Genomic DNA, 15,269 nt, shown 5'->3' with positions numbered 1-15,269 from the left:
CTCGTTGAATCAAATGGAAATATTATTCATCATGGCCTAAGTGTCTCTTTTTTTTGTTTGGCGTAAGCCAACATCATATGCATCGCATTATCTGGTATTAGTAAATGATTAATTTTCGCACGAATTTCGGATATCTCGCACGCTATATACCACATGACTCAACTAGACAAATCGAACGCCATTTCAGTATGTCAATATCCAGATAATGTGTATGCTATCATTTCAACACTAATTGCATTTGAAATTCGAATCAAAAGCTCCAGATTTTGTGATCGATAATTTTATATTCAGGGTGTAAAAAAATAATAACTCTGTAGAATATCCAATATAAGCAACTATTCTAAATAATTAACTTTATTTTTTTTGCTATTGTTCTACACTCTACCAAATGGCATTAAGATTTAAATAGCTTTATACTAAAGTTGAACTTGCTGCCATTTTTTTTGTGAGATTCGGTTTGATTTTTCATTAATAATAGAGGTAATGTCTTATTTAAAGAAACACAATATATATATAAGTACATATGTAGTTGACTTGAGTCGACTTAAAAATTTTGATATAATTCACACCTTGTCTAACGTTTCTGTGCTAATTTTATAGTGCATAGATATGTAAAATAGTTTCTAGATTTTACATATTACCAAACACGTTCAATGATTGTATTTTATTTGACCTATACATACATACATATATGTACAACCTCCTCAAAGAGATTTCTGTTAATTTGGATTTGTTCCATCTAAAAAATGCTGATCTGGTTGAGAGATTGTTTTTTTTTTTGAGATCGTAAATGTGTTCTCACATTTAGTTGTTCATATTTCATTTTTTTTACTTTTTTCTATTATTTTTCCTCTTTGATTTACATTATTTTCATTCTTTATTTTTGTTTCTTTTAATTTATTTTTAATGTAAAAATATGTATGTATAATATATGCCTAGCCAAAGCTAGCCTAGCCTAGCCTAGTGATGCCCTGGAGTATGTACATACATATATGTATATGTACATATATCTGTAATGTTACTGTGGCTAAACAGTAGTAAATAAATAAATATGTAGTTACTTCCTGATATCATTTGAAATTTCTTATGTACTACATATACATATACATAAAGATTGTTCTAACATGAAGTGAAACAAATATCTTCTTATTTCGTAAAAGTATTCTATAATTTCGTAAAAGTATTCTATAATTTCGTAAAAGTATTCTATAATTTCGTAAAAGTATTCTATAATTTCGTAAAAGTATTCTATAATTTCGTAAATGTATTCTATAATTTCGTAAAGTATTCTATAATTTCGTAAAAGTATTCTTATATTGCCTTAATGTTTAAGAATAACGGTATTAAAAGCAATGTTTACGCTTAGTGTAATTTATTAGTATTGCAGTGAGGCGTAAATTGAATAAAAATTATTAACAAAGTTCTTCGATTGGAAGAAAAATATATTGTCTTCGATTGTGACCTACATTTTTAATACAGCCCGTTCATAAATCATCCAATTCACGCATAAATCACACGGCAAAACCTTTGAGCTTTCGACCAATCAGACCGCACTAATCTCCAGGTCTCTGCGAACGTACTGGCTTGGCTGATGGAAAAATTGCGATTTCAGCGCCAGAAATTCGTGAACTGTCTACTTCGATATTGTAGTTTGCAAATACCCCAGTTACCATGGCTAGATAGAGATTTCTTCTTCGGCAGATTCGCCCGAATTCCTCTCCGCGGGATAAATCAAAAGAGCCTGTGCCGTCCTCGAACGAGCGCGCTTGTCTCCGCTAATTTATGACTTCGCAGAAATGAAATAGCAAATGTGCGTTTTATAACTAACTACCTGCTTCTTCTTCCTCCTTTGTTTTCTACTCCTCTTCCGTGTCCTCGGTTCCCCCGCTTTCGCGGCACCACTCCTCAAACTGGGGCGCGCGGCGTGGGATGGGTTCGGAGGGGATGCAGGAGGTGTGCTAAATTGTCATGGAACGAAAAAGCACGAAAGTACAAACGAGATTGTAAAGAGGGAAACTCTCGTATTGAGGATGTTGAGCCTAATGGAAAAACGTTAATGATAAAATAAGAGTATTAAAAACGGCACAATTTATAGAAATTTTCCCTCTCTTGTTCCGAGTGCCCACTGGAGACCCTTTCCATAATTTTTTTTTTTTTTTATTCTTCCTTTTCGAAAATAAATGTTATTTATAATTTTTAATATCACTCTCTTTTTTTTATTTACAGATTGATCCAAAAGTTGCCTTCCCTAGGAGAGCGCATCCAAAGGTGAGTCAGTTTTATTTTAATTCACACCACAATCAAATGATATTTACCCAAATGAATCCATAAACGTACATTTTTTTAGGCTTATATAAATAAAATAAATTTCATCCAACATATATATTATACCGAATCCATAACTTTTTATGGACTTTTTCTTCACACTTAATGTAACATAGTATTTTTCGCAACTAGAGACACTAAGATTTTTAAAGAATTTTCTGCAGATAAATCTCTATGTCAATGGATAACTTTACAAAGGGTTTGTATTGCAACTCAAACTTAACTTACCATCATCTAGGTATTTTTAACCATTTATTTTATAAGTCGTTCAGTGAATGACAATCTAATCAACAAGAAGGATTTTTCTTTTGTGTCTGGAAGATAATTGTAGAGTTCCTTTCACGTGATCTATTTTAGAACAGGTTCTCACAGTCAATAATTGGTATATGTTCAAGTTCAAGTGTCCTTATGACGCTTGTTACTTAAAATTAATAACACGTCAATAATGCATTTAATAAATACTCAACCACTCAAAGTGCTCCTTCCGATGAGTACATACTCAAGTCGAGTCTCGCAAACAATTTACCGTTCAAAATTGATTCTCTTAGCACATATTTTACATTTCAAATGAAAAACACTCACCATAAATGTAGCGTTACAGCATCACGGTCCACCAAATTGGATACCTGTATAAAAAGGTGTGCGAATGTGTCCGACGCCAGCCAGGACAGAGAGGAAATCACGTCGAGTTTAATGTATTCGGGTCGAACGCATAAAATTATCCAAATGTAAATTTAGTGCCAGACCGATGAGTGTTGAGTGGCCACCACCACTCGAGAATGCTGCGAAGGGAGGGCTACGAAGGGAGGGTTACGAGGGCTACGCCATAGCCCCATGTTTGAATTGCGCGAGTGTAGCAGAACTACGAGTGGAGTGCAAGCAAAACAAGAACAAGAATTGGCGCGCTTATTTGCTCGACTTTGAGCGTGGATTCGAACACCAAGCCAGACGAAACTCCATCTGAAATCGATCGAAAATCATTGACGATGCTTCACATTTTATTTAATCGCGGAAAAATTGCGAGGGTGCTATGTGAAATTCGCTCGTTTTGCAGGTTCAAACGTCGCGGTCGAGACTTGGCTCGTCTTCAAATATTAATTCCGCAATTACCGGCCTTATTCACCCTTTGCCGCTTTTGCTAAGCTGTCGCCCTCGCATTAGCAATGTCGACTTCGTCACGAATGTCTGTAGATTTTCTCGTTGTATTTATTTATTCGATAGAAGTGGATGTAATTAGTAAATGCTTTGTCTACATTCAACACCTACGTGTTGATAGGTTCATTTTATACGAATTTGCGTAGTTGCTGGGAGAAGGTTTAAATTGTAGAAAGCTTTGTTAAATGGTGTGTATATTTTATAAGTATGCAATTAAACTGAATGTGAAATTTAATATTTTACATTTGAAGAATTACCTTATATATTTTAATAAAATTAAATAACAAAACAAAACATCCGTGTGTAAAATAGAACGAAGCCAAAATGCTGCAAACAAAATTGATCGGAAGTTTCGCTTATAAAATATATAAATGTACAACACGATACGTACGTTTGATAATTCAATACTTTTGACCTAATTTATAGCTAAAATAGGAATCACTGATTTAGCATCCGCTTTATACTAATGCATTAATTGTCCAAAACAGCACCGAATCCAATTCCGCGGACGAAAATAAATGCACCGATCCGATTCAATTATCGTCCGTTCAATTTATTTTACCAGCCAGTGTGAGATTAATCGAGCTAACTATCACGGGATTATTTTCAGATATTTCCATCGCATAAATAGAACTATGTATCTCTGTATAAGACTCGTTCCCAATTAAAGGAATATACGAATCTTTCAGTCGCTGAAAATAGAGACGCCGATGTTCAAATCAAAGTTGCAACATTCGGCGTAACTTTTGTCATATCCGCATGGCTGATTAGTGGAACGGTGAACTTCAAAAAAGGGCAGGAAAAGGTCAGTCGGCCTCCGAGTGTAATCTGGCTTAGCGAAACGAAAGGGTTAAAGTTTCTTGTGCGCACGCTCGAACTTGCACTAATATGCTCGGAACGAAACCCCCATGTGCGGTTTCGCGTCTCGTAATCCGCAACTTATGATGTGTGCCAACCCTTAAACTCAGGCTGTATATTATATTTATACTTACCTATCTATGTGTAGGCAGGTCGCAGTTCTTCATACGACGCCGCTTCCAATTTTCCGCAATGCGAGCTCTCGTTTCGTGCGGATCAGTCGTGTCGTCTTTGCTCCTCTCCTCCTTTCTCACTTTGACATCGTCTTAGTTATTGGCTTCTAGGATGGTTTTGGATTGAGGGCGGTGGAGGATATATATTTTTAGCACTTGTTTATTTTTAGTTCTAAATTTCTAAAAGTTTCAGTTATAAAAGCCCGATATTCTGAAAGTTTGTTTGACTAACAAAGTAGTTCCAATAATTTACTATCGGATATTTTCAAATTAAGCTGCTTATAAATTTTATTATTTAATATCGATTATATTGTAATTTTAACGTACCAAACTTGTGAAATTATTCCTTCCATAGAAATGCTTAGTGAAAGTCCGTTGATTTATTCATGAATTAATCTATAGAATCTACCGATTACATTGAAATATGCAAAAATTCGCTACTTCATTTAAATGAATTTGAGCAAAACAAATTTTTTGACCCAATTTTCAATACTCTTTTTTATTAACACATCTATTATCAACATTGTACATAAGTATTATTATTCAAGGCCAATTACAAAACATCGATCATCAAACATTACAATCATCATAGAGACATCTATGGACAAATCTTTTAAGGAGCATTTTAAATATCAAATATTAGGACAAGACAGGATTAGGACAGGATTGAAATTTGTTGGAATCGTTTCCAATGAAATCAGATAAATTGGCAAACTCTGAAAGTAAACGATCGATCTTGAAGTCAAATATTCAAGGTCTGGAAAGCAAAAAAGCCAAGGATATAACCCGTGACCATACAATCAATATCATTATATGCCATTGATATTTGTTACTGGAAAGGTTTGGTTATGGTAGGTTTAGGTTTTCGGAAGCAAATTTAATGAAATTTCACTATACATACATACATATAGAAAAACTTGTTCATTTCAACTTTCGTTGCCGAAAAAGATTAAAACAACAATATGATATCTTGAAATATTGGCGAACGCATCAATTTTAACTTATATTAATAATAAACCGTTCAGTTGTTACTTATTTTTTAAATCAGGAAAGTAAGGGTGTAATCTATGTATATGTAGTATTTATTGTGAGCTAAACTTGATCATAAATAATTTTATCAATATAATCATAAATATTTTATATACAATTTTATCATTTTTGAAAAAAAATAGGAACCTATGTAGATATTTCGAACAAATTCAGTATTGTCACATCAGGTGTCTTGCATGCGTGGCCAGAAAAATTGTATGCAGTTGTATGGATCATACCACAACAGTCGACTCACTGGTTGCTTAAGCCATACAATTACCCGAATTAGGTTGCTGGCGTTCGTTCTGACTTAGGTGATTTTATTGTTCGAGTGGCCAGCATGATTTCCTTAAAATATACAGCGTTGTATTAAGGGTTTAATGACCAAGCAGTTTAATATACAGCGTTCCCTGAGTTTAATGACCAAGAGTGATTATGAACAACTACGCTAGAGAAACACCATTACTCGTCGCTTATCTTAAAGCGTAAAAATTCACTGTTTTAAATATAGAGCAGGAAGAAGTTATGAAAGCTTTATCAATATAACAGTTCATACCAATGTATACATATATACAAAATGAAGCAGATTTTCTGAGTACAAGTTACGTTATTTAAAGAAGAAAATTTTGTAACACCGTCACCATATTGTAAGATCGATAATATGATACATACATCCACGGATTTGAACCGCTCTTCGCGTTAATGCACCACACTCTCCGACCACATGGTAAACCCCTTCAACGACACAGGATTTCAACGTTATAGATTACCGCAAAAACTTGAAAGAATTTTCATATGAAAAGAAGTTTCGAGCAGTGCGCGAGGCGATGTTCTGATCCTCTCTCCTCAACTTGTCGCCGCGAATGCAAGGTTCTCTCCAAGCCCGCTTATTCGTATGGTAATTTCTCCAGCTACCTTCTCTGTTGTCGTCCAGGGGTGGACTTGTTTTATTCATTCCTAAATTTTTGCGCCGCTGAAGTGGCGCACCGCGAATAAATTCTACAGGAATAATTCAATGCTCGCGAGTGGGAGAGAAAAAGAGAGAGCCGACGCGGGGCAAATTCTTTTGTAATATATTCCGACGAACTCTCCTCGCAACACTGCAGCAGCCTAAGTTTCCAGTAAAAATACATTGTTATCTCCTTGTATACAAATTTGTTGGGCGAAATCCGCGGGCGAAAGTGGCAAGAGAGAGGCCTGAATATATGTATATCACGGGTGAGGGGAAAGCTCCATGCTTTCTCCATAGGAATAAAACCGACCCGCGCCTCGCCAACAATGCACGTTGGCTTTTGTGCCCATTAGCCGCCTCACAAAACCCTCTAATTGTAATTTCCTTACTATTATCTTTGATTGTGTACAAAATATAATCGACCGTCGCTTAATACCTGCTCGCAGACCGAATTTGCCTTTAATGTTATGTGTTACGACTAAACAGAATTCGTGTGGTGAAATTTTGATATGGGATCTATGGCCTACTTGTTCTAGGAAAGTTGTCCGTACGCATTTCTATTTAAATATTTCGGCGTAGTAATTAATCATCTTCGTCATTAAATAGTTAAATATGAATATCGATATAGTCTTAATACGCATTTAGTATAAACGCGGTAATAAAATTTAATGGAAAGATGGTCCAGATGGCTTATCCAACAAAGTGTAAATATGATGGCTAACTTTAGATTGTTCATAAAATTGATTATTGTCTCAAAACACTTGTATTTTTTATAAATAAATAAGTAAATTTGAATTTATACATAAATGCAATCCATGTAAATAAAAATCAGTCAAAATCCGTTATATAATATATATAAAAACGGACTTGATGTATGTAGGTATGTTTGTGGCGGACGCGTGAATAAGTATGGAGATAAAAAAAAACAAATTTTAGAATACCAGGAGTATATGTTGTGCCTAAAGATATTTAATAAAATAAATACAAGTGAACAAGGCGCACAGCCAATCAGAGTGAAGTGGTCCACATGGACTAAAAACTTTGACAAATTAGAGCAACGATGATACATCCTCACCGATAGGTGCATTTTAATTATTTGGAATGGTTATCAACCACACCATGGACGACATACAGGACGTGGAATTACAAGGTTGTATTTATATAACTTGATGGGTTTTAGGTCGATAAAAGATTCTGGAAAATTTGAGATGAAAAGATTTAATAGTTTATACATTGTTTATAAAAGTAATGCAGTTTCAAAAGCTTGACAAACACTGGATACGGCAACTTCAATACAAAATCATGTCTTTCTTTAGTCTTTCTGGACTATTTTTCCCAGCCATGTCAAGGCTTCAATCTCAATTCTATGATAGATCGCAAGGTGAGGCTTCGAAAGGCTTCGTCGCCAAAGGGGAGGAGGGTGGGGTTAATTCGAATAGGTGTGGGATGCTGAGTTCACTTCCACCGCGCGCAAACGAGGTATATGATTGCTTAAGTTACGTGGCCCGGAGCGGGCATAGTTTACAAAGAAATTGCATTTCATCCCCCCTCTCCCCCCAAGCACCCCCGATTTATATGTTAAGCACCTCGGCGCGGAAGTTCGCCATGTTAGCCCGCGGTTTCAATTTATTGCAAAGCCCGCGCATTTTCGGCGGGAGGCTGGATTTATGAGTTTTTAAGTTGGCTTCGGTTAACCGAAAGTTTGGCCGTCGCGACTATCCTCCCCTACAAGCTTACGTTGATTAGTGACCGCCGAGCTTTTGAGCCCTGCCATAATAAATCTCACCCCCTTACTCCTCTCCTGCTCTCCGACGTACATAATTGTTTTTTATACGGGTTTTTTCCTCGTGTGTTTCGTGCATTCCGTGTTCTCGTATGCGTTTTTTTTTTCAATTTTTATTTTTTACTTTGGCCTTTCAGTGCGCTTTTCTATGTACAATACGGAGTGGTCTCGTGGGGAAAATTTTCACTCAATCCAGCGTTGAACGTCTAAACCTTTTCATTAACGTGTATGCGAAAATTAAAGCACCTGTTGGAATACGACTTCGTTATGTTATATAATGAGTCCTGAAATATATGAACTTTAGAATACTTTTTCATATGGTATTAATTACAAAAACAAAGCGATGTAATTGTTATGTCTAGCAATATAATTTTTTATTTATTTTATTTCTATACACACATTTCTACCCGGTTCCATTACAGGTTGCCATGACGGTTCCATTACAAGTATTAAAATGATACGAGATTCATTATTTTCAAAAAAAGTGGTTAACGTTTGGAATGTATTCCCAACTATGTATAGGTAGTAAATTCTGAAAACCTTAATATTTTTAAAAACAAGCTATATATGTATGTAGATTTATTTCTTAATCTTAGAGGTTTTTATAATTATTTTCTAATATCTTCATTTCTTTCTATATTTTTGTTTTCTTTTAGCTATTTTTTTATTTGGTTATTTCTTTTTCCTCCCTTTTATTTTATTATTGTTATCTTGAATGTTTTTTTTCACATATCTTTTATATGTATATATGTATAACTCAAATATCTTGGGTCTATCGGTTTTGCCATCTCCCTCAAATATGTGAAATAAATTAATAAATAATAATTCTAAACATTACAATACAGTAGAGTAATCTATGAACAAATTGGTATAATCAACAATGAGCTTATTCGATATGCACCGAATTTGTAAGAACAAATTTTAAAGAGTATGTAAATAGCATATTTATAATAATCAACAATTTCAAGATGCTTGAATCTCGGATTTTCGAGTAACTGAGAGGAGAATGTGTTATAACTTATATAATAAACAATTTTTTTAAAATTTGTTTACGACATGTAGTGAATTAAAAAGTCAAAAAAAAAATTTAGTAGGTTTGTTGTCGTTCAATAAAATCGCATCAATATGCAAACTAGATAGAATTTAACCTCCATTTTTCTTTTCAAAATGAAGTCATCGGAAGACACAAACAATGAAACTTCTTTTATATGACCAATATAATGAAAGTGAAAAAATTCAACGCAATTTTTCTCGACAATTTTCAACTTATTATCTTTATATAAAGCTTCCATTATATAAAGATGACCATAATGAACTTTTGATATCAGAATTATAAAAAGAAAATGAGTGTGCGTCGTAAATTACTCGTCTCCGCCGCTATTGATCTCTAAAGAAATTTAACTCACTACCAACACATTTCACACTTTTATACAACGTCTTCTTTTAAGACTTCTTTTTTTTTGAGTGGCACTGCCTATAAGACCGAGTGATGAGAAGGGGGGTTGCGAATCCTACCCGAAATTATCCTTCGCCACCCTTCGCCAGCGTCAAAACGTACTTTGCTAATGAGTAACGCTGATGAGGCAGGAAATTGCACCCCACCCACCAAACTCTCCATCCAGAGGGTCGCTACCACCAACCCCTCCCCTCCCGTCTGCAAAGCGCTCCATCTTTATCTGAAATTGGGATCATTTTCATGTAATTAATTATTTTACTAACTCTAGCATTCGGGATAACACATGATTATTTTTTCCGTTATGCGATGTTAGCAGTTAAAGTGGAGGGGGAGGTGAGTCGGTTCTCAAACAAGGCGCAGCTTTATTACCCGCTCTCCCCTTGCTCGCGTCGGTGCACGGCCCTGGAAGCATCCAAGTTACTTTTAATATTTATCTGTTAATATAAATTCTTGTCCCGCGTGTATTGCGAGAGCGAGCACGCCGCGGTCCATAAAAGCTGCCTCCAGGTCGGTCGCGGAAGTGCGTAAATAATCCCCTCGCATCGGACGAATTTAATGAGCATGGAATCCGAATGGTAATTTGATTTGGTCTTAATTAACGCCGAAATGGAAGCGGCAGGGAAGCTGGGGACTGATGAGGCGACGAAAAATTAATGGACAGTTACGGAAACATCTCTCGGATCGTCTCCTTCAATATTCGCTAAATGTATTTTACATACTTACATATACATACACATTGTACATATGAACTCTTATGCTAATTTTGTTTTGATTTTATAATCCTTTTATCGTTCAAAACGTATGTATGTATGCTTATAATACTTCATAGGTCGATTTTAATACCTATAGTAGCTTCTGCTACATAGACTATTTCTGTGTTCCAAATTTTTTGTCCTACTTAGTATTATTTTTATTTTAATGCTCATGTTTAATTTAATTTGAGAACAAGCTCAAATTAAAGCTATTTTCTTTATGATTTTCATGGTATAGAAAAAGTCAATTTAAGAGATTAGCATAGTTTTTTCCTATTTCAGTCATTCAAAAATGATTTTTCAATGCTTGAATCTCAAAACATGGCATACTATTACGCAATAAAATAATCTCGACTTTAAATTTAAACTGAATTTTAGTATGAGAGAATTTTACTATACTAATTCTGTTAGTGTTATAAAAATATTAAAGCATTAAAAACTATTAGAATGTAATATGTGTAGTTGAAATGCACATGACATTATCCGAATCATAGAGGTTTTGATGTGGAATACATAAAATATAAGTACTGGTCACTCGATATCCATCACAGTGCGGCAAGTGTTAAATCAGCAATCAATTTTTATTTATTATACATATGTTCATACTAATGGTCATGTAGTCAACTCTTTTGTAATGCGTTATATCTGTTCCGAAATAAAAGAAATTGTAAGTAAACATGGAAATAATGCCGTTTTACATTTTCATTGTCTTTTTATTACATTTCTTACGCTTTTTTGCTGAACAATCATAGGGTTCACTGAATATAATTACATATACGTAATAAACGTATAATTACATATGCAAAATTATATAAAATTAAATTGTTCGCTTCAGACAATGTATGTATGTACATACATAAATGCGAGTAAAAGTTTAACCGATGATCTCATACTTTTGCCCGACATTTTACACAACACACGATTACACACCATTAAAAACACATTGCCTTTGTGAATTCATAAGGGGGTGGGGTCTGCTTCAATGTCACCAGAGCTTAGTCATCGATTTGTACCGCAACCGAAGTGCAAAATAATTAATAAAGTTGCGTCCGAGTTTACGCGTCGACCCACCCTACCACCCCTCTGGGCCGGACCGTCGTCGGACGTCCCAGCAACCCTTCCTACTTTCGGAGGTAATTGAAATTATCATCAATCTTATCGGGAAACTGCAAAGTTTCGCTCTCTGCCTGCAAACTTGAATAGTTGCCGGGCGGCTCACTTGAACTCGCCGACCAAGATTCTCTAATACCGCGGCAAGCAATTAATTTCGAGCCCAGCCGATAAGGCGGCGATAAACCGACCCACCAACCAACCAGACCAACTACCAACTACCATCCTACCGGCCTCCCACTCCCTCCCATCGACCGACCGTTGAAATTCCCGATCGAACAACCGTCGACGAAAGCTGAAAATTAATTTCTTAACTGCGATATACCTGGAAATTGGACGGGTAACCGCTCCTCCTGAAATCTACACTACTCTTGCAACGACTGTTTTAGTGGGGCCCAACCTTTTTTAATCAAATCATTAAAAAAGTTCGGAATTCTGTAAAGTACACCGTTCAAATTAGAACAGAAACTTCTTTACGTACAGTAAATAATTGCTTTTATGTCGATATCAGCGTCTCGAAACTAGTCCGCCGAAAGGCGACCCCCCCATTTGCATGAGAATCACTTTACAGACCTAATTTTTTCTCATTTAGTATGTAGGAAATCTTGTGTCAATAAGTTCTACTCTCATAGTGAGTAGTGCTAAGCACATGGTTGATTTTTTTTTGATTTTTATAAACTAATAAAATTTTATGGGTCTACATCACGGAATCGAAAGTCGAAAGATTGAAAAAGCAAATCTCGGAAAGCAAAGATCGAAAATCGAATGATCTTAAGTCGAAAGATCGAAAAGAATGTATATATAATATACATATATCAGTGGCATGCGGTGAAATTATCTCTCTTTTTGTCGTACAGCCTTGCTTAATTTGCGCGGACAGGGAGGAAAAGTCTGTTCCTCTTGTTCCTCTTGTATCCTGCTCGCGCGAATCAAGTGAGGCTGTACGACGGGGGGGAGAGAGAGTTTTACCGCACGCCACTGATATATGTATATGTATATACTACCCGCTTTTCATATGTATTCATGGTAAACGAACATTTTCGATTTTTCGACTGTCACCAAAATTGTATGTATATATATATTTTTTTTGATTTTTCAATCGTATTTTTTTAAAATATTTTTTTTTTAATTTAAATGTAAATTTTAATTTTAATTTCAAATTTATTTTAAATATCACACGGATTAAGCTTATTTTTAAGCTAAGTAGTCAGAGCTGTCGAAATTTAAACTTGTGAAAATCATTTTATACATATCATCTTTTTGAAATGAAACTCTAACAAACGTCAACATTAACATTAACTTCTTGTAAAATATACATAGACTTATGTATTGTCATACCATCTGTATGTATGTAGATATATTATAAAAAAGAGACATTTTATTATAATTTTGACCATTCAAATGCAAGCTTCGTGCAGATTGTGTATCTCAGGTTAAGATGTTCTGGACTATATATGTATATGTATGTACTCATTTGATTCGAAAATTTCATCCATGGCTGTAAAACCTTGAGAGCCGTTCCACTCCCGAGTGTATCCAATCTATTTTATATCGCACGTCTATTGCCAATTATTAAATTACGATACGAATACTGCGCTCTTGCTTATATTATTTTCTTGTTTGCCCGAAGATTTGTCAAAGGATATTCTCGAGGATGGCTATTGGACCGTTTCTTTCGACGAGAAATAATGCCTCGATCTGCGTAATTTCCGATTTTGTATCGTTCTTTCAGACTTTCGATCTTGACGTAAATAGTCTCGCGTTTATATTATATCTTTTCCATATCTTAATTATGTGTATATCGTAAATGTGTACACACGGCGGAGATCGAATCAAAGCGTATTTCGAAATATAATTCCGAGAATTACGATACGTATCGGACTAATATTTTTGGGATATATATTATATAATGTGTGTGTGTAAGTGTAAGGTCGAAACAATTTAAATGCGAAATTAATGGAATAACTTGTATAATTTTGAAACAATATATGTAAGTGGTTTCGATGTTGATTAAAGTTTAATTACTAGTTGAAAGTGTGTAGAATAACCTCTTATGAATATATTATACTAGTGTTGTGCCCGATGAAATATCATGGCATGGGTTATGGCATATTAAGTTATTAAATAAAACAAAAAATATAAATAAATGTGTCGGTTTTGTGTTCGATCCGCATCGCGGTCGTATTTTTTTCAAATACCTTTAAAATAAAATAAATTTAATATTTATATTTAATTGTTTAATATGAAAAGAAGGTACAAAACCACGCTAAAAAAAATGCATTATTCTTATACATACATTAAATTTAGAATATTTAGTGTTTATTTTATTTATACATATACTAGGAAGGCTTGACAGGAAGACCCCAATGCGCCTTCCTGGACAATTTATACACAATGCAGCATTTTTATAATTACATAAATCACAGTATTTCCAGAAGCTGAAGAACACGAAATAACAATTAATCTATTAATCCATTGAGACATCTATAGATTTAGATTTTGTACATAATTTTTACAATAAATACAGAAGATTATACACACAATAAATACAGAAGATTTGTGAAAACAGGAAAGATCATTTTTTTGCCAATTTTGAGGAACCGTTTCAACAACGATCAGATAAAATTGACAAACTCTGATAAGAAACGATCGATTTGGAATCACAAATACCCCCAAATCTAACCAGCAGTATGGGGGATCGAACACACTGATCACTTGGTGCGAAACATACACGCTATCATTAAGCCATACTGCTGGCGTATATATATATATATATATATATATATATATATATATATATATATATATATATATATATATATATATATATATATATACATATATATATATATATATATATATATATATATATATATATATATATATATATATATATATATATATATATATATATATATATATATATATATATATATATATATATATATATATATATATATATATATATATATATATATATATATATTATTATTCAGAACAAATTCTATCTATGTAGAAGATTCAACAATTCCAAAGTTGCCTTTAGTGGGTAGGCACTTCGATTGATTCCGCAACATGGAAAGGGTTAATATACCACACAGTGCGTGCGTTGTACTACAAGTAAATGGCTCTCACAATGCACACACACACAGACACATCCTAGCCCTTTGATGTGGAATATAGCATCCACAAATTGAATTACTCCCATAGATCTCCCTTTCCCCCGACTCCTCCTTCCCACAGTTGAAGTGGCGCAGGAAGATTAGTCTCGCGATCCACAACTCCAGAGGGGCCCGCACGCCACACTTGACGACCCCTGCGAGGTCTGGCTAGGCAAGACTAGAGTACGGAGAGGAGGCAAGGGACTACCGAGAAAGGGGCTAGGACTAGGGCTCGTGTGTCAATAGCTCTCCGATATTGGCGGTCCCCGCGTAACGCAACACTAAACTTGAACTTTGCTTTTGTTTACGCTCCGGCATTGTGACGCCGCGCACACAAACGCGTGTGTTTGAACGCAGAACCAACAAATAACCCTAAGGTTAAGTCCTCAATGTGAGCAAGGACTTTGGTCTTATTAACTCGTAACGGAGCCGACTCACCCTTCCCTCCTCCATCTCTCGTGCTCTCCCTCTTACTTCCGTATCGGATTCGCGATTACGTACCGTTAAGATTAAAT

The 15,269-nt window shown here is 34.8% G+C and overlaps 1 protein-coding gene across 16 annotated transcripts in view; it reads left to right on the top strand.

The window, feature by feature from the left end:
* The window catches only part of Rbp6 (RNA-binding protein 6), a 1,062,622-nt gene that overhangs the window by 617,041 nt on the left and 430,312 nt on the right, over positions 1-15,269 (top strand). For all 16 annotated transcript variants that reach the window (XM_077443424.1, XM_077443421.1, XM_077443419.1 and 13 more), the window contains one exon: positions 2,227-2,268. In XM_077443424.1, coding sequence (XP_077299550.1) covers positions 2,227-2,268 — 42 coding nt within the window. The remainder of the gene's footprint in view (positions 1-2,226; positions 2,269-15,269) is intronic.

The sequence above is a fragment of the Arctopsyche grandis genome, chromosome 12 (genome assembly GCF_051622035.1).
Source record: "Arctopsyche grandis isolate Sample6627 chromosome 12, ASM5162203v2, whole genome shotgun sequence".
In the NCBI taxonomy this organism is placed as follows: Eukaryota; Metazoa; Arthropoda; class Insecta; order Trichoptera; family Hydropsychidae; genus Arctopsyche; species Arctopsyche grandis.
This window is presented reverse-complemented; position numbering and strand designations above follow the sequence as displayed.